Consider the following 20,932-nt stretch of genomic DNA (forward strand, 5'->3'; position numbering starts at 1 on the left):
GTTACCAAGGCAACAGTACACAAACGAAGAGCCCAGTCTGGAGATGTGTGACGCTAACAGCAGCATTATCTGGCGGTAGGTGGAATACATTATGAACATCAAATTAAAGACGTGCGTAAAGACTTAGCTTCATGCTAACCTGCACAAATGAAAAGCAACACTCCGTTTCGTTACCAGACAAACTGGGCTAACTTTACGTTAGTTTAGCAGGTAAACAGATTAGCCTAATTCAGCTAATTACTTCCGGGATAAAATGAAAACAATCCAAACGTTATATATTGACAAAGTACACAGAAGCTTTTTTGAAGGCCCATAAAGACAAAATGTAGTCAAATTGTTTATCTTAATTGATGGAAGGCCTACAATAAGTGGCTGTCTTTTGTCAAATATAAATAAATATTCGAAACAGCAAATTAGATATTATATGTCAGCTTTATTATACGCCTGGTCCCTGGGATTGATGTGTTTCAGTCATTTTGTATAAATAAAAAAAGAAATCCTTAACATGTCATTCCTGGTTGATTAAGAATCTCTTTTAAAAGTTTAGCAATCTGGTTTCTTGTGATACATTAGCTTCCATTTTTTTCAGACGTGTGCATAGTACAAAATGGTGAAAAACAAACCTTTTTTCGCCCAGTGTTGCCACAGACACCCGATTTGTAATACTGCAAGTATATAAATATTGCAACACGTTTACCACTGGGCCATGAGCAGGAATCACAGTTGACAGGTGAACATTTATTTAGAACAAAAAACAATGAGATTTTTACTTTAAGGGTTTGGAATTTATTTGCACTATTTAAGCACAAGATTAATTGAAAATATATGTATTTTAAGTCTGACACAAGGTAGTGTAAAGGGTCTATGTAATTAGCAATTATATCTGTAATTTTTTTGTAAAAGTTGTGATATTTAAATAAAGGAATAGCTCTACACACGTGTTCAATTAGAGTTACAGATAAGTAGATTTGCGCTTGGATAGTTTTATCAAGGTTATGTGGATTTACCCAGCTCTGCTTTAAATGACTTCAATAGTTGTAAAATTGAGAATTCATGCTGTTTGTTGTTTTTAAAAACTGTTTAATATTTTATTTCTGTTACCTGCAGACAAACAAAACTCTGAGCTAGCGTGTTGCCAGATGGTCAAGTCACCTCAGAGATGTCATCACCTAATCCCAGTAAATATTTGTTATAATACCTTACGTCACACATAAGACCCAGTGTCACTACAGTCAGTGATTAATCATGTTACCAACAGAATCCCCGGAGATTTCTCGTTGCAGCATTGTTGTTTCAGAGACTCTCAGTACTGCCAAATCACGCAAACCAGGTACAGTAGCCAGTGACAGATCTGTACAATACAAGCCAAAACAATGAGATTAAAAATGTTTTATTTATTATTTTGTGTGAAGACATGAGAAGGAGAGACACTCGACAGAGCCCATTCAAAGTGCCAGACAGCAATAGCATGTTCCTGCTGAGTGTTAATGCAAAAGCGGACCAAAAAGAGGTTGGTTGTGTGTACAAATTAAGTTATTTTACATGGTGTGTGAGACTCATGTCTGGGAACAGAAAGAAACATATTACCATGTTAAAGTCCTGCTGCTGTTCTCCTCCATGATCAGGAGATGCGTAAATTCCTGGCTTTGCCAATTAATGAGAAGACGACCCACGCTGCTCGAATGATGGCCAAGATGAGGAAAGAGCTGCAAGAACAGGTGGAGGAGGAGGAGGAGGAAGAAGAGGAGGGAGAAGACGAAAGGGAAAAGATAAAGAATCTCAAACAACACAAGAGTAGGACAGTTCTCCCTAAACAGACATCCACCAGACATGAGCTGAAGATGGCCATGATGAAACGAGGTGAGCGTGGGAGTGAGAGAGTGGAGTGGTACCGTGGATAACTTGTTAACGTAAATGTTGACTGTTGTATTTCCTCCATCTACAGAAAACATTGCAAAAGACAGCAAACAGGACTTGATCTCCATGGAACGGCAGAAAGCAGTATTGGAGGTAAATATACAACTTGTATTTCCATATTTTCTTTAGTTACAGAGCAGCTCTAATTGCTGTAATACTGTGGACTAATCAAAATGTTCGACCTATGTTGAAATGAAGATAGCCTGTATTCAGAAATCGGGCCTTTAAGCAAGCTATGATCCTGGTTGTGATGTCACAAACATACTGTTTATCAGTAGAAAATGCTGCTACAGTGACACAGAAATATCCCAGCAGCAGCAAAAAGTGGCCAACATCTCATCAGCTAATTTTTATATAAATTGATCGGGAGAAAAAGAGAGAGAATCTTTTTTCCTGAAACTTTCTGAATCTCTTAAGACAGAGGGGACACATACAGTAATTTAAGTGAGCTTTTCATCACAGCTCAGGGGGCTGCTTTGCCTTAAGGGTCTCCCGATATGAGGAAAATATGCAATAACATTGTTGAATATCATGATTACTTTATTAGTTGCGATGAAAAAACAAATGTTTGGGTCTACTTTAAGTGTAATTGTATTCTTTTGCTACTTTCAATATACTGCTAAAGTACAACAAATAGCTTGTTTAAAAAAAAAAGAAGAAATTATTGACCTTACTTTCTTTTAATAAACACATTTGTGGACACAAAATATACCATTAAAAAATGTTCATTTTATTTTAGAGTGCAGTGTCATATTAATATTCTATACTAACCCAAAAAATCCCTGAGTGAAATATCGCAGTTGGTCGTAATGTGTTTATCAAACACCGTAAATATATATTGTGCAGCAGTTATAATCCCTGCTAACACACCCATGAGGAAGATTGTGAGAAGCAAAAGAACCTGATACAACCCCTTATTCTACCCTCCCCAGATGTCTCTGATGATGAAGAGGTCCGAGATTTTGAGGATGGACAAGATCATTGCAAAGGAAGATAGACAGCTGAGGCAGCTGGAGAAGAAAATCGAGAGAGACAACCTGAAATTTGAAGAGTTCCTCAGGGAGAACGAGAAGAAATCTGTGGAGGCCAGATCATTGTGAGAAGATGTGTGTTAAGCTGGATGCTTGTTGCATGTTAAAAAGAGTCGCGCTCTAACTGACTGTATTGTCTCTGTTGCCAGCTTTGAACAGGAGGCAAAGGCCAAACAAGAGAAGAATGCTGAGATCAAGAAACTGACGGCTGAAATAGGAACCATAACAAGGTAGCACTATGATTACGTTGTATAATTACATGCAGTTGCCATCGAAATTATTCACCTCCAATTGCACATTAGATTTATTGGCAAAACATAGAATTTCACAGCTGTTTGCAATAAACAAATGACACAAGAACTATTTATGTAGTTCAAATAAACTAATATTGCAAGGGTTTTCATCCAAATTCAAAACAAAATGCTAATTTTAATGACTACTGCAGTCTCTAAATTATTCAACCCCCTGTCTCAAGCACACCTGTTGCAACTAATCAAGGGCTTCATTAGTTCAGGTGTGCTTGAGATAGAACACATACGTTCCTGGACTGGCTAGGGGTTTGTCGAGGGTGGCGTTTGAATACATGTTAGAAATATGGCTCGGTCAAAAGAATTGTCCAAAAAGTTCAGAAAATCATTGCTCAACCTGAAGCCTGGGCGTCATTGGACCTTCCAATCCCAATGATCCCAAGCATATCTCAAAGTCCACCAAGGCTTGACTTCAGAAGTAAAAATAGAAAATTCTACAGTGGCCGCCGCAGTCACCTGTCTGGAACACCTCTGGTGGGATTTGATGAAGGCAGTTGCAAAATGCACACCCAAAAATATTACTGAACTTGAGGCCATTGCCCATGAGGAATGGGCTAAGATTCCCCAGGAACGCTGTCAGAAGCTGGTGTCTGCATTATGCATTACATTTGCAGCAGGTCAGAACAGCAGAAGGGTGCTCTGCTAAGTTCTGAAGTAGGCTGTCATGAAGGGGTTGAATAATTTCGAGACTGCATTAGTCAATAAAAGTAGTATTTTCTGGCTTTCTTAATTTGGATTAAAACCCCTTGTAATATTAGTTTCATTTAACTACTTTAACATTTCTTGTGTAATGTGTTTATTGCAAACAGCTGATAAATTGTATATTTAATAAACCTAATGTCCAATGGGGGTTGAATAATTGTGACTATATGAGTGGGCGCGTTACTCATGTTGTAGTGTATAAAAGTGTATAACAATAATCATTTTAATGCAAACATTTTTTTGTCAGTGAGATTGCCAAGTTTGAAGATATCCTGATGGACTACAAGAGGTACAAGGAGCTGCTGTTTGAGTTGTCTCCTCCAGAGTGGCAGGAGGCCCAGAAAAGCAAGGCCCTGACTGAAGGAGAAGCTCAGGGGAAGGACAACAGGGAGCCGGAGGAGTCAGCTGTTAGGAAGGGCAAGTACAAAACCAAGTGAATCAACATTAAAGTCATTATAAAGACCATGGTATGGAAGCCCAAGTTATTTCAAATTAAAATAGCCAAATGCAAATAAAATAATAAAAATGTGCGTTTGCATTTGCACTAGTATGGACAATTTATGAACGTGTTTAAAGGAAAAATTTTAAAAAAGGTTTTAGAAGTACCACACTTTAGCGTGAACAATAGTTACTTTTTTTCCATGTGTATACAAATATTTAATTCAGATTAAAAAAAATGCTATTTTCTTCTAATTAAGAAATAAAAATGGCCAAAATAATTCAATATAAACGTGTACAATTTAAATGTAAAATCAGTGATAAGTGGTCCAAGAAGCCCTATGTTTAAATGTGTATGAATAGTGTTCTAGTGTGAGAATAGTGTATTTGTAACAATAACATACGCACAGGTTTGCAGATGGAGGTGTTCAGTCCAGGCCAAGAGCTGGCGTCCATCAGAGAGACCAGGCTGTCCTCAGCCAACAGCGCAATGTGAGGAAACAAAGACACATCCAGCTCCATCACAACACTGATTTCTGTTTTGCTTTTCATCTATTATTTATTATTTATATTCATACACAACACAGCGATAAATAAGATGGGCAATTTATGACTTCCGATAACAGTAAATGCAAAAATAATAATTGCTTATATACATAATAGAGATGGATTTAAAATAATTGGTACAAATTGAATACCTATGTACAGAAGCACTTAAGGCAGACCTTTGGGTGTGATCAACTTGTTTCTTTTTTTTTTAAATAGCATGATTGAAATAGATTTTTCTCCTGTCTTAATTAAGACCATTTGGACATGATTTCATAAGTCATTTTCTCAGATTTTCTGCAATCAGAATGCTTTTGAATATCATTTGGTAAAACTTTCTCCTGAGTCTAAAACTCCTTATATCTTCCAGGGTCAACATTTCCAAGCTGGATAGTGACAGCTTAGAATTTGAGGTCAGTTTTCCAAATCTAAAATATCTAACATCTTTTTATTTTGCAGTATTATTGCAGTACTGTTTTGCCCACCTTCTGTAATATCTCTGCAGGATGATCCGGAGCTGTACTTCTCTGACCCCCAGCAGCTAATGAATCTGGTGTCGGAGCTGACGGAGCAAATTTTGTCTCTGATTCAGAACTCTACGAGGGTGGAGGAGACTCTGGACAAACTCAGACAATCCATGGACACAACCAGCAAGAAGATGTAAGCATCACGGGTCAAAGGTCAAAGCTCTGGGGTTGAATTCTGCCTGTTGTATTGCTTTGAAATAGGCAGACTTATGTGCTCAATTATTAAACTTGGGTCTGAAAATGTATACAAAATCCATTGAACATTGAATCCCTTCTGTCTGAAGTGAAAAGGATAAGGAGCAGCTGTCACTGCAGATCAACGACATGAAACAGAGAATCGACGTAGAGAAGGAAAGAGGCGCCAAGCTCGGACAGAAGGTGGAGCTCCATGTAATACTGAAGACAGAAGACCAGGTGAGGAAGCAGCCTCTCTAATTTAAGATCTTAGTGACAACAATCAGGAAGTCAATTTTTTTCTTGTTTCTTTCTACTCTTGCTTGCAGGACGTTCTGTTAGATGATCTGGGGGAGAAGGTGGACGATGTCCATCGCTGCTGCGTGGATGACAGAATAACCAACCTCAGCACCTTGGAGAAGCTGGCCAATATCGAGAACCGCATAGCTTTACTGCTGCAGAGCCTCGAGAGCATCCCTGAGGATAGCTTAGAGATGATGAAGAAGATCAAGGACAGTGAGAGGAGGAGCAGGTATGTGTCAGTGGAAAATATATATGATCACTTTCTCTTCCCTGAAAGAAAAAGTTGATTGAGCAACAACTTTATTTCTGATTCTAATATCAACTGCTAAAATGCTAAACATTGATTGTTTTTCCTTTAATCAGGGTTACTACAGATTCTTAAAAGATATAGGAATCATTTAAATAAAAGGACTTCCGATACATCAGATCAATGCACTGATAGTGGAATCACTTCTTTCATTTTGGTTACTGAAAAGTTTGTCTTAAATTTAATTTAAAGTGGTATTAAAAACTCTTAAAAATGCATTTCATTTATTAAGTTAAAAATATGGACTTAATTGGTATTCAAACATATTGAATCAATTATGTGAAGAATAACTTTCCAAGTGACATCATGCAGATCAGAAGTGTAGAACTGACAATTGTTTTTTCCCCAAATGTAATTAAAAAAATACAATAGCTTGTAATATTTTAAAAAGTTCCTATTACTTTATGTCATCATCATGTTGCAGGCAGCGTGAGGAAAAGCTGCGAGAGCAGAGAGAGAAACAGCAGGAGAGGATGAGGAGGTACCTAGAGAGATCTCTGGCGGACTCCAAGAAAATAGTAAGTCATTTCCTGCGTTCCTGTGTGGCACTGGGTAAGATATGGATGAAGTTTGTAGGAACAAATAACAGCTCATTACAAAAAGACAAAAATAACTTGTTTATACATTGTTTTTTAAATTGTATTAGCTTTTAATGTTTTTGATGATTAACAGAGGCTCCACCTCATACAATTACTGTCTTTTAAATGGGAAACGGTTTAAAATGTGTCTAAAAACAATCAATACAAATCAGAAGCAATGTTTATATGTGTGTGTATTTCTTTCAGACTGGGAGGAAGCTTGTGGCCAGATGCAAACCTGTTGCCCAGAAGGTCAGAGTCTGCAATGTGGACAACACGCCTGATGAAGACGAGCTGCATGTCTACCTCTTCAGCGATGACTTAGACTAGAGAAAAAATCTGAGCTATAATCCATCGAGCACAACAGTGAAAGTCAAAATATTTCATAATATAATCATGATTACCTGCCTTCACCAAATCATGACATAAAACCAGATAGATTCCATTAATCATTAGCTGAAATTTGAACACGACATTATCATGCATGATAGTGTGACATGAGCAATGATGTGTATGTGTAAGAGAATCATGAAAAGAATAATAAGTCTGATTGCAATGAGTGTTTGGTTGTATCACTGTTGTGAAATCGAACATTTAGCAATTTAGATAATTTAATCATATTCATAATCATTTATAAAACATGCTTTCCTACTTCAAATCTGTTGCTGACTGTGTAGAAAAAACGTTGTTACTTCCTCAATTCAATCTCGGCACGTTTGTAAGACAACTCAGGATGTGAAATTTCCCCTGTGAAATTAAAAAGCTGACAGTCTGCTAAACTTTATTTTTATTGTCATGGTATAATATGACATCCTTACAGCTTCATTAAATAATTAGTTTGAGAAAATAATCCTCTTCTGTCTTCCCAATGTTTAACTTAATGTGTCATAAATTAGATGATTAGTTGTTTCTCTTTCATTTATACGAAATACACATTTGTTATCGATAGCCAAAATTCTTGAGGCAAATCTGTGATAAATGTTATGCTTGTTTTGGAGATAGCAAATATAAATGGGAGATGCCATTCCTACTTTTAGTTTTGCTGTAGAAATAATAACGTATATGTTATCTGTACATCTGTTTGTTTAAGTAATTATTAAAATGAACAAATAGAGGGGAAATCCAATTTGGTAAGTTCTTGAATGTTCAATTCATTAGGTTCTATCAAAAATTGGTTATAATTTAGGAAAACCCGTCAGAAACGACAGCAGGTGGTGGTGTCGAACACATGACTCTGTCATCATCGGGAGAGGAAGGAGGATGAGGAAGTAGCTGCTGGAGCAGGACTGGAGATGTAGCTTCCCACACCAATGCACCAGCATCTGTCAGGACTTTACTAGCTAGGCAGCTAGATAATAGTAATATTTTTACAATGCGATGGGTAACTGCTGGGCATACTGTTCTGGGCTCTTCCGGAGAGAGGCCAACAGGATCCAGAGAGGAGGCGGGTGAGTGAAACATGACATTAGCTAGCTGTGCTAGCTAGCATGAAAGCATCTGTGAAGCAGCAGCGTCCGGTTACAGCTAACGTTAGCTCAAAGTTAGTTAGCCGATAAGTGGCTCCACTTAGGACTTATTGAAAGCTGTATATGTGAGCCTGGTGGGGTTGTTGTTACCCAGAGATAAGGGTTAGCTAGTGGTGAGGCTATGTTTGGGTCTGTGAGGGGTCTAACCTGCAGCCGGACAGTCCAACAGTTAAGACCCCACCCCTATTGTCAACAGTGGTCATGTAGTTTAGCTAGGTCTAATTAAAATAGCACTAGCACGAAAAACACTGAGCTAAGTCTTTAACAATGATTTTACATTTATATTTGGACATTTTAGCTCAATGTGTTTTTAAGGATAGGCTATCCTGGGAATACATTTTCTGTTTCTATGCATTATTTGCAGGCCTTTATGTCACCAAATTTAAGTTAATAATTAATGTTTTTTGGTCTGACTGCTTTGTTCAAATCACAGAAGGCTTCCTCTTTTATAGTAGCTTGCTTTCACACTTAGCTATACAGTAAATGTATCCATATGTTGACATATTGGAGCTGACAGATAAACTTATACGTAGCACTGTTTGGTTGGAAATTTGGAAACATACATTATCATTTTGTAAACGTCCACTTTAAGTGCTCCTATTATGTCTGGTTTATGACACCCCATGGTTCTGTGCGCACTTAAAAGTAAAATAAAAGGAAGAATATAAACCTAAAGTGGACATCTTTGAGCTTAAATACATCTTATCTTAATCATGGACATAAGTCAAAAGAGAGCAATTGACCTATTGCACTGCAGACATGTCTTAGCACACAAACACAGGTGTGATCAATATTGGAAATTAAGGCCTCTATAGATTTATGCAAGTCTGTTAAAGGGCCCTGGTCCCTTACTTTGTGTGTGTGTGTGACTGTGTGTTTGCGTGCGTGCGTGCATGCTTGCGTGACTGTCACTTTAATAGAACTGAACCATCTTTTAATATTATTAATTACACCTGTGCTTTATTTGCTGTGACAGTAGCAAATATTTGCCCTCTAAAATGAACAGTGTTTGATAATCCATTAACTGTTAATTCCAAGAGAGCCATGTTTATCCAGGACTGAGCAACACAACAAAATGCATTGCATGTACACCTCTCAGTACATTAAATAAACCATGAGAACAGATTGTTATGATTCAAAGCTTATCTATGAACTTCGCTTTTGTAATTGATGTTTGGGTCCTCGTTGTACCATGTTACAAACGCTGTGTTACTTACTGCTTCATTATGTTCAGCTAGAGACATTTATTACATATGATATATATTTATTTACTGTGCAATGAGCTAAATCTTTCTGGCCTTTTACACATCACTTCCATTCAAACAGGCTGAAAAGATAAAAGGTCATAATGTTGGCATAAAGTGGCAGAGCTGCCGATACTGATCTAGTAGAAACACAGAAGCTGCTTTCTCTTCTTTATTTATAATTAATTACAATATAATCCTCAAACTGCTCTGTCTTTTTGCCACTTTTGAAATGACATCTTTAAGCCATCATCCAATTTTTTCAGAATATTGCCAGTATAATTAATATCTCTCAATTATTCCTACAGTTCAAAATACTTCCGGAGCACCACCACAGGGGAACATTATACAATAGAGGTGTGAGTCGTTCATTTACGAGCATTATGTTCAGATATTAAAGGTGACTCTTCATATAATGTAACATGTGTCTTTTCATTTTGCAGTTTGAAAATCTGGTAGAGAGTGATGAGGTAAGTCTCTTCCTGTTATGATGATGTTTTCATAAATAACAGCTTTAAATAAGTATAAGGAAAATATTGTTCTGTCAACTCTTGGGAGAGACAGACAGACAGACAGACAGGCAGGCAGGCAGACAGACAGACAGACAGACAGACAGACAGCAGCATTGTGGGCTGTCATTGCACATTAATTACAAATATTTGAAAAATAGAATACAATTAAAACAAACATAAACAGCAAATGTACATGCCCACTGTAAAGAAAACTATCAATAGAGTGTCTAAACAATGCATCATATAAAATATACACAATCAATTACAATACTCCATAATAGACCAATCTTCTCTAGAAACAGAAACAAATACATAGGGTGCTATATACATAATTAGCTGTTTTTATTTCTTTAAATAAACCTTTAAATTAGATCCCATGAGATAGTATTAGTACAATTTGTAAGAACAATATGTTCAAATGTGTGTTTTATAATGCTAATTAGAAGCTTCTTTTCTTCTGGTAGTCCCCAGATACCCTTTACTTTCAGACTTCACTTTGTTAGCTTTCTTCCAGTGATGGATAGGACATGATGGGTGCAGCCACTGTGCATCACTGTGTAACTAAATTACTGTCTCCAGATTCCCAGACTAGTAGCACTCGAGTCAAACACGGCAGCTGGGCATCTGACGCTGATAACTATTGCTGTAATGTAATGTTGTGTTTGTTGTATTGCAGGCTGAGAGCCCACAGCCCTGCCCGAGGTAAGAGATCTGGCGTGAATGAAATAAATAATCATACATTTTCTTTGACAAAGAACACTTGACCTTTAGTTTTTTTGTTGTTATTTTATAGGCCCATCAATGAAGATGAGATCAAGAACCTTAGGGAGCACCGCTACACTGCACTTTCAGATCAACAGATCGTGATTGACCAAAAGCTGCAAGCGGAGGTGAGACACACTGTCTTATATAAACAGCGACCATTTTATTTCATGTTTAAGACCTATTTTTTATAACGTCGTATCAAGGCCATTCTAAATACATTTTTTTTAAAAGCAGTAATTTTAGAGCTCTACAAGAGGGGGGGGGCGACAATCTGAGTAAAAACCAAAAATGTCGAAGTTTAAGTTTGTAAATTAAAGAGATAACAGGTTGAATATTTAGTTAGATTAAAAAGGTCAATTTAAGAGATTTCTTTTTATATTTACAATTTAAAAAACTGAAATATTCTCTGAGATCATGAAGTTATGAATTTGTGAAAAATAAATCAGAGTTTTTATGTGATTTAAAGTCACAAATTTACAATATGTACATTTTGAAAAATAGTGAGGTTTCTTTTAACAACTTCACTTATCTTTGCAAGGTTGCAAACCCAGTTTAAAGGACAGGTAAAGCAACTTGTTAGTGAGGAGGTTCAACGTATGGAACAACCTTGTGTTCTTGTCTTCTACAATGGCCAAATTCAAATGTCTCTTCGAAGTCGGGATAAAAAGAAGAGATTTTCGACTCAAAAATATTGTGCTATTGCTAAATCATAATGCAAAATATAATTTGGATAGATCTTGTAATCCAGGGGGTGCAATAGGGTTGACCGAAACCAAAGTTAACTGTTTCCGTGTAAAAATATTTTATTTTGAGGTATTTTTAACAAATCAAAGTCCCCCCTCCCCTCACTTTGTAAAGTATTTAATTTGTACCTACAATGGCCTTCATTTTGCCTTATTTTTAATTTGCTGCATTGTTTTTTCTGTTTTGTAATTTTCTGTTCTGTGTTTTTTGTGTTTGTGTTTTATTTTTGTTATGTCTGCCCAGTTAGAGGCACAAGAGGAGAAGTTGAGGCTAGAAGAGGAGGCTAGAAATGCCGCCCAGCGCGAGTCCGCCAGGTTGGCGCGTGAACGAAAGTTGAAGGAGGTGAGGCAGCACTGAGCGCTCCCTTCTGCCACTTTGACTAAAACAAACTAACTCTTCTAACCCGCCGGCCCTGTGCACAGGCTTCCCAGCGTTTCAATTCCTCAGCCTTATGTGTCTTTAAAGGAGATTTCTCTGTTCAGTCTTTTGTTGCCCTTTTTAATTTGTCCTTGTCATTGTCAGTCTTGTTGCTTAATTTTACGTAACAAACAACTTGTTAGCATTCCTAATTGTCATTGAGGCGGAGGAACAAAGCTAACTATCAGTAATTCAGTCTTTCTTAAAGACTTAAGATTGAAAGGTTTAATTGGCGAATGCTACACTTTTCACAAAGTCTGAGGCTCTTTCAAAAGTGCACTATACAATATATTTAAGACATAAAAGAAAATACCTAAATAGTGCAAGTAAAAATGCAGGAATAAATAGACTGTGTACATGTCAAATTAAAGGGGCCCTATTATGCATTTCAGGACATCTCTAAGCAGTAGACTAATCACAACAGAGCCGGCCAGCTAACCAATCAGAGCAGACTGGGCTCTGGTTTAAGACAAAGGGTGAAAACAGGTGCTGCACACAGGCAATATGTGAAAAATAAAGAGCTTTTTGAATATTAAAGCATGGAGACATATCACAGTAGAGGCACAAATACAAATATGAACACCAAAATGAGCTTAGTAGGGCCCCTTTGAATAAAGTAATGTAAAATGAAATACTCCACAGCGAAAAAATTGCTTATCGTAAAAACATATATTTTATTTTTTTCTAGCACAAGTGCAAAGAAACTCTCATATATATGATAACCCGTAGATGATGTACAATATACAGCAAGGGCTAAAGCGTAAAAAGACCTGCTATTACCCTCCTTTCCAAGCAGTAAAATGAGAAAACACAAGGCTAATGCTGCAAATAATACCATTGTTTCTGCCTTGGGATTTTTCCATTACAGTCCTCACAACTAGAGAAATGTGACCCATTGGATTGTAATAGTATTGCAGCAAGACACACATTATGGCTGTATATTTCCTATACTATTTCAGGGTACAGCTTGCTCCAGGGGGAATAGCAGTCATTGAATGTGAAATAATGAGTATGGGACTTTCTTTGCTTCTCACGCCTCATTCCACTGCTTTCTGCTGTCGCTTTGTTTCTGTTGTTTGCTCAAATGTTTCCTTAATGGCACCAAAGAATGTCTTTTTTCTTTAAGTTTAAGTCTATATTTTCATTCTGAGAAGGATGTTTTTACTCGATCTGTGGGTTTTTTCTGTTAGCAGCTGTCTGCCCAGAGGACACGGGGGAAAGCAGATGGCTCCGGCGGTGAAACTCAGCAAAGAAAGTGAGTCACTAAAGTTCATCAGACAACAGGACGGCTGTGTGGCTGAGGACACGCTGCGGTCATGAGGCCCCGCTAAGGCTTCAGTAGGCGCACTGAAGTAGACACAATTAGTAACGCTGGATAATAATAATAATTTCAATTGATATAGCGTCTTTCTAGTTACCCAAGGCCACTTTCCATGGTGTGAGTACAGACAGAAAACAAATAAACAAACAAAAAAGTAGGGCAAATAAAGGAATAGAAAAATAAATATAAATAAAAACTAAATAATGGCAGTTGTGGTAAAAGAACGGGGGACTAAGATGAGTTAGTGGTCAAGGGCTTTGGTGAAGAGGTGAGTTTTTAATGAGGATTTAAAGATGTCCGGGAGGCAGCATTGCAGATCTCTGCAGGAAGAGCATTCCGGAGGGTGGGGGCCGCAACAATGAACGCCATCTCACCAACGGTTTGGAGGCGAGTGCGGGGAATAGAGAGACGGCCCGTGTCCGAGGACCGCAGACTCCATGAAGGGGTGTAGGGATGGAGGAGGTCCGATAGTTACTGTGGAGCGACGCCATGGAGAGACTTGTAGGTGAGGAGGAGGGTTTTGAAAGTGATCCGGGACTTGATCGGGAGCCAGTGAAGGTGGATGAGGGTGGGGGTGATGTGCTGCCATGGCTTGGTGCGGGTGAGAACTCTGGCGGCAGAGTTCTGGACCTGCTGGAGCCTATCCAGGGTTTGGCTGGGAACCCCGGAGAGGACCCCATTGCAGTAGTCCAATCGGGACGTGATGAAGGCGTGTATGAGCGTTTCTGCCACAGAGTCGGAGAGTGAGGGCTGGAGTCGGGAAATGTTTTTGAGATGATAAAAAGCAGATTTAGTGACTGATTTGATGTGAGTCTGGAAGGAGAGGGTGGGGTCCAGGATGACCCCCGGGTTGCGGATGTAGTTAAAGGGCCAATATGTTTCATTGCTGATGAGGGAAGAATTAGCACTTCCATCTGGCAATCAGTTAGATGATTATAATTTACCATCTATTCAAACCTTTTACATGTATGGCATTTTCATGTGTTGGTGATTGGCAGACAGCACCTATTATATTTTTTAAGAGAGAAAAGCAGAAAAGCTTTTTTGAATGATGTAATTGTTTCTGCAGTTAAAGATAAGTAAGGATTAAAACAGCTAGCCTGTCATTTTTGTGTAGCTACTTACTAAAGAAGTCAATAACTTGACACCACATGTTAATTTAAATGGGATTTTATTGATTTTAAAAATTGACATTTTGCTTCTGCTAAGAGAAAATAGTCCTTTTCACTGAGCTGCTGCGAACATCAAATTAAGGCAGCACTGATCAAGGTTTTCGGCTCAGTCAGTTTGCATTTTAATGTCCATTTACCAGTCTCTAAACATTGCCACTGCTGTGTTCCTGTGTCTGTTTACTTACTGTCTGTTTAGCCACATTGTATTGATTGTTGTTATGACCCATTCCAGGGCTCCCGGGGATTTTGACGTCTACCTCCATCATGTGAAGGCCCAGTCGGACGCCTTCAGGAGCAACAGTAAGTGCATCCTCTGGCCTTGGTAATATTAGCTCCAATAATAAACAGGTATACAAAAGTTCCTATGAAAATGCCCCTCCCTTTTGTGATGATTGACTCTTTGTTTCCAGGACTGCCGTCAGACACAAACGTGGTGACCCCCAACACTGAGTACAGCTGGGACTTCACCACCAAGACACGCTCCACCAACGACGACGGCACCTCGCTGGATCTAGAGTGGGAAGACGAGGAAGGTGAGGGTTTCATTTCATCTGTGGCAAATCACTAATCCATCAAACGCTCTCGTGACATCTTGACTGATGTTCAATCACAGAACGCTCTCGTCCTCCAGACCCGGGCTCTGGTTATTTGTCAGCCGAGATCAATTCTGTTTTCAATGATTGCAGCAAAGCGGGGGGAGGAAGAGGGAGAGCAGGCTGTTTGTGCTCAGTGCATACAGTAATGAATAAAAGCATCAGGGTTATTTAGGTTTGGCAGTAAATTCTGCTGATCTGAGTGTGTTGGGCTGTTCTTGGTCCCCACTATGTTATTTCAAATCATCTTGAAACCCTCCTGATATGTCAGGTTTTCAAAAGTGATATTTGTAAATAAATATATAATTATATTTTGTACATATGAATGGGCAAATGTTAAAAACAATATGCATTTTCTCTTCAGGTCAATTAATGAAATATACATAATGTTAAGCTATGGCCCTTTTTCTCTTGAGTATCAATTCTCAGTGGTGGTTTGAAATCTTGAGGCAGGTTGACTCAAACATAGTAACTCCATAAGGTTAGAAATAATGTAATTAGCTGCAAATAGCTTTTTATATTAGCGAATAACTCATTAATGAATGTAGTGCGCTGTGTAATCACAGAAAAGCACATTTTACCCCATCAAACAAATCAATTGATAGGAGTGTAGGTAGAATTGCATAGACTTAGATGTTCTACAGCCCTTATGTACATTAATTGCCTCTTAGTTATATGAGAGGAAAATATATATATATATATTTAAATTATTAACATTATGGCTGAAAAATATATTCAAATGTTCATGGTGTACTGTTCAAACAAGGATTTTTGATCAAGTCTTTAAAATACCGTTTGTTGGTTGGCTGGTACTCCTCTGCAGCACCACAACACATCATTGTTAAGTTTTAAATGTGGTTTGGACATTGTTAAATTGAAGCAGATTACAGCCTGCAGGCATGTTTGACTTCAGTGACATCTGCTGTCAGAATGAAAAGCTGCCTTCCTTGCGTTGCAGGAATCAATCGTGCTCTTCCAGCCTGGGAGAGGTCTCGGACGGAGGAGGACATCCTGCGCGCCGCCCTCAAGCCCGGCGGCAAGCAGTTGACCAGCGGCCCCACCTCCACCTCGGAGGACTCCTACGCACTGGAGTGGGAGAACGATTTTGTGAGTACGCACCCAGAGGACAGCGCAGACACTGAGTTCGAAGGGTTCGTCAATCCCGTCCTAGACACTCCCTCTGAGGACGCGTCGGACCCTGGCCTCAAGTTGGACCATCAGGACAGATAGTGTCCAGCACCAAATGAGACGTTTGTTCTGTCCTCTCTATGTCAAAGCTCACCAGCTTCGGCCTCATCGAATGGAAACTCTTCATATTTCTGGACTCTGACGCTGTGGGAATATGTTGTGCTACTCACTACAGTACGCTGTAGTGATGTCTTTATCAAATACTCATTTTTCAGTGCCTTCATTTGCCATATTAGCCGACCATATATGCATTGTAACTTACACAGATCAGTTACCATCCATTACAATTAAAGACGTTGTGTAAAAAATAAATTCTAGGCAACTACAGAATGAGCGCTAACGTTAGCTTAAAGCTGCATTCACATGATTCGCGGTAAAGCGGCCCGGCGCTGAAATTACCGTTCTGTTTCTATGGAGACAGCAGTGGCAAAATTGTCGCTCAGCAATGCGCTCAAAGTTCAAATCATTTTAATATTGATCTTGTTTACCGCTGACCTTTCGACGAACCACCAGTCAGATGACAACTGAATTAGCGGCGCCAGCTAGCAAGGAGGTAACTAATCTCAACTCGCTGTTTTCACAGCAAGGCTCTGCGCTCAAACCCCACGTGAGCAAAGAGAAAGTTGCGCAACACGTGAATGCAGTTTAACAGAAACCTTGATCCTTAAAGTTAATTAAAGAGTTAAAATGAACAAAAACTACTTATCTGAAATCTCAAGTGCCGCACAAATTTACCTCGAGGCGGTCTTCCGGTCAGACAATTTTTGCTAGGGTGGGTTAAATCGTATAGTTCTGATAATCCAGCAGGTGAAATTATTTCAACCCGAGGAGTTTAAGGCACACAACACAAGGTGACGCTAAAGCAGCAAGCAAGAACATTTTCATTGACAACGATAACAAAGAGCTGCACCAAAGTTTTTTAAACACCCCCTGTTTAAACAATCATACAGAAAATACCCCAACATAAAAACGCTGTGTGTTTTAATCACAGACGCAAACTAGACTTTTCAATTGTTGTAATTTATTACTGTTGTTTTTAAAGCCCAGCATGAGCATGTCTCTGCATTTGAACTTTCCTAACTGTTGAGTAGGGCTCTAACAATACATTGATCTGGATCAATTCAGTGTTTTAATGATCCGATATCATCCATGCAAAGTGAAAACATGACACGCCCTTATTTTTTAAAATAAAAACAAATAACAGATTTTAATTTAAATGTCTAAAAGAGCCCCTTCACAAAATTGTCAAATTATATTATCGATGCCTTTAGATAGTTTTCATAAATAAAAACTGACTGTGGTAAACGGGCATATGATATGGTCCCAAATCGAATGCAGACCCCTGAAGGGAAGTGAATGGAAACTTGTGATATCAGCAAATGTGTTGTATCTTTTTTAGGAAGAGTGACTATATCTGAACCGTACAAAACATGTTGTTTACGTCCGTACTAGCTAGCAGCAGCAGATTGTCATGACTTTTGGTTTGTAAAGAAAATACACAAAGCAAAAAGCATCAACAAACTACAGCAACTTTAGCATCACTAAATCCTGTTGAGCCTGGACCCAAGATCGTTTCTGCAGACGCTCTGGGCACAACATTCATACTTTTTTGTATAATTTTTTTACTGTTTAATTGAGGGTGGTACGCCTGGGTGTAGAGCATGTCATGAAGATCAACAAATATGGTACGTAATGTATGAGACAGTCATTTACAATTTAGGTCAAAACAGCTTTCATATCTGATTTAAATGTATCAATATTCAGGTCGGTGTTCATAGGAATAAAGAAACTCTCAGTGTCCGTTTGCAGTTCCAAGCCCGGTGGTTTTATGGTTAGAAATATACATATTTCTAAAAACATCTGCCAACAAAGAAACATTTTATACCATTTTCTTGAAGTTCAAAAACAATAGCACAGAACAGCGACATCATTGCCAGAACTCAAAATATATTATGGATTATTAAGGAGAGTGTTCTTCTGCACCTCTACACACAGTATATATACAGCTCTGGAAAAAATTAAGAGACCACTCCAAATTTTTCTTAAATCTTTATCTCTACATGTATGGCAGCCTTTCCGGTGTTAGTTGAATTCCAACACAGAGATAAATTGTCAGTTGTTTAAAGAATACAATTCATTTAACTCAAAGACAAATCTCTAAATAAAAAAACAAAGAGAAAATGATAATGCTGAAGTGGTCTCTTAATTTTTTCAGGGGCTTTATGTTCCCTATTCCAAAAATAAATAAATATCTAAACTGGCAATTTCGTTTCTCATCTTTAATTCCAGTAATGCGCTTTAACTGTTTTTTTGTTATTGTGGATCATAGCTCTGATATACATTGCAGAGGAATAGCTGAAGAATGTACAAATATGTGGAACAAACATCACTTTATTTAGCAGCTTAGAAAAATCACGGTTGATTTCTGATCAGTTTCTGGCATTAGGTGTTCAAAATGTCTTCAGGAGACAAATTATTTAATTTAATATGAAATTACTCTGGACTAAAGACATTAATAAATCCGTATCTTATTATTGATTATGGTTTAAAATAAAAGCAATATTTTGTGGAGATAATGTGAAAAGATGGAGGTCATGAAACATTCAAAATGTGGTGTAATAATATTAATAGATCTAATGCTGCTCTCCGGAATCTGCTGTATACATTAATCTACTTCCTGTGCTTGGACCCTCGCAAACATTTGTGTTTCACATTAATTATTTAACCTGTTTGAATCAAAGGTAGTTCACTGATTGCACTCCAGTGTGGATTTTTGATTTTGGTGTTATTATCTCTTAGAAAACATTCAATGAAATGATTTTTATTGTGTGAGAAAAGGAAACTGATCCGAGGAATGTGCACTGCTCTTTGAAGTGTGTAGACAAGACCAAGTTGATTTTCATTTCTTATTTCACTTTGACTTTTGGTATGATATTATTTCTGATTAATCACTGTAACTTTTCTGTACATTTACATTACTTGTCACACTGAGCCTGAAATAAAATATAGAAAAAATGCATCCTGCAACACCTGCACTGTAATGACCAAATGCAAATTGAGATGAAGCACAGCTAGATGTAATACATTTAAATAGAAACCTTACTTTCACAATTACTAGAAGTAAATTCTAACATTTAGCATGTGTGAAATATCGCCTTAAAAATCACAAAGTACAAAACTCAAAGAGTGACAGACCAAACTTAAAGGCGACTTCAGAGAACTACAAAAAAGAAAAAGCAAAATGAAAATGAAACTTTCATCACAACACACATCAAAGAATCTACAATACATGTTTAAACATAAAATTGCGTAAATTTAGGTACAGTATGGACTCGGAGGTGTTATGAGACAAAATATGGGGCTGCCTTTCATTTATATTCCACTGTGTTTCTGTGTTTTGTTTCATCTCTGAACATTTTCAAGGGTTCAAGTCCCTTTAAAGGAATCTATGCTGATGAAAAACTGTAAGATTGTGCACCAAAGCCTATTTACTCTGTACAGCTTATCATGTTTTATTAAAGTTGGTTATAGTATCTTTATTACGGTGTCTGCTCATTTTTATGATTCACTAAAAGTCCCTATTATGCTTTTTGGGGTTTTCCCTTTCCTGTAGTGTTTTACATAGGTTTTTGTGCATGTAAATGGTATGCAAAGGCTAAATTCCAAAAGTTCCTTTCAAAGGGAGTTTCTCTCCCACACACTCCCCCCTGCCTGAAACGCCTCCTTCGGACTCTTTTGTTTACTTCCGTAGTATAATGACATCACAACGTGACACTCACGCTTCTATTGGCTAGTAGTCCAACACATAAAAAGTTATAGGCTAAGAGGCGGGACACCTCCAGGGGTTTGCCCAATCACAACAGAGCAAACCACTCAAAGGAGACCTGGCTCTGGTTTCAGACAGAAGGTGAAAGAATAATGTAAATAATGAATGTAAGTACCAAGTGTAAAAGAAACAGTGAAGTATATACAGATCATTTTAAAGTAACAGACTTAATGTGTTATCAAATAACACAGGTTATTGAGATGGAGCTCAGACACACCGGCAACATAAATGCTACTCTTGACAATTTTTAAATACAGCCAGGTTTCAACTTCCTCACAGTTCATGTTCAAAGTGTTACTCATTGAATGTTCTGAACTCTGTGTGTAATGCGTTTCTTTTCTTTTTTTAAAGTTTGTTATAAGGAAGTAATGCATTTCATATTTCTGTTATGCAAAAGAAAATGTTGACACAATGACTGAACAAGCAAAGAAAGGTTTTACACTCAAAGGTAAATACACCAAAAGGATCTATTTTTTCAGGCGATAACAATCTTCAATATTATATGTGGATGATGAACATTTCAGAAGGCAGGGAAGTGAAAAAACTAAATCTAATTTCCAGGTTTTTAAAAGTTTGTAAATTGGATAGGCAAGTAGAAAAATGTTGACTGTTACAGTCAACATCAATAAATGTATGACAGTGTTTTATGGGGGGTTTATATTTCACAAACTTTATTGCTTCTGGATTTTTGTGATTTTGTTTATTTCTTAGAAAGGCAATAAATAACCTTTAAAATAAATGTTAATGATCCCTGTCAACTCAAATTGTCAAAGCAGAAAAAATACGTTGTTAT

The 20,932-nt window shown here is 37.8% G+C and overlaps 2 protein-coding genes across 3 annotated transcripts; both read left to right on the forward strand.

Annotated features, from left to right (window-relative positions):
• Positions 1-6: 6 nt before the first annotated feature.
• cfap100 (cilia and flagella associated protein 100) lies at positions 7-7,681 on the forward strand. Its single transcript, XM_063876620.1, has 16 exons — positions 7-75; positions 1,108-1,178; positions 1,259-1,330; positions 1,413-1,510; positions 1,626-1,860; positions 1,946-2,010; positions 2,850-3,013; positions 3,098-3,178; positions 4,206-4,375; positions 4,807-4,888; positions 5,313-5,355; positions 5,448-5,602; positions 5,754-5,883; positions 5,973-6,175; positions 6,678-6,771; positions 7,039-7,681. Exons 2-16 carry the CDS (start codon positions 1,160-1,162, stop codon positions 7,159-7,161), a joined length of 1,734 nt encoding a protein of 577 aa, XP_063732690.1. The 5' UTR covers positions 7-75; positions 1,108-1,159; the 3' UTR covers positions 7,162-7,681.
• A 375-nt stretch (positions 7,682-8,056) lies between these two features.
• Positions 8,057-19,852, forward strand: ap1ar (adaptor related protein complex 1 associated regulatory protein). Of its 2 annotated transcripts, none has more exons than XM_063875844.1 (10): positions 8,057-8,279; positions 9,910-9,958; positions 10,045-10,071; positions 10,790-10,815; positions 10,907-11,003; positions 11,866-11,964; positions 13,230-13,294; positions 14,765-14,832; positions 14,943-15,065; positions 16,084-19,852. In XM_063875844.1, exons 1-10 carry the CDS (start codon positions 8,209-8,211, stop codon positions 16,353-16,355), a joined length of 897 nt encoding a protein of 298 aa, XP_063731914.1. In that variant the 5' UTR covers positions 8,057-8,208; the 3' UTR covers positions 16,356-19,852. The 2 variants fall into 2 exon arrangements, with proteins under 2 accessions (XP_063731914.1, XP_063731915.1); XM_063875845.1 differs by having other exon boundaries at positions 13,233-13,294.
• Positions 19,853-20,932: the final 1,080 nt, after the last annotated feature.

The sequence above is a fragment of the Eleginops maclovinus genome, chromosome 23 (genome assembly GCF_036324505.1).
Source record: "Eleginops maclovinus isolate JMC-PN-2008 ecotype Puerto Natales chromosome 23, JC_Emac_rtc_rv5, whole genome shotgun sequence".
NCBI lineage: Eukaryota > Metazoa > Chordata > Actinopteri > Perciformes > Eleginopidae > Eleginops > Eleginops maclovinus.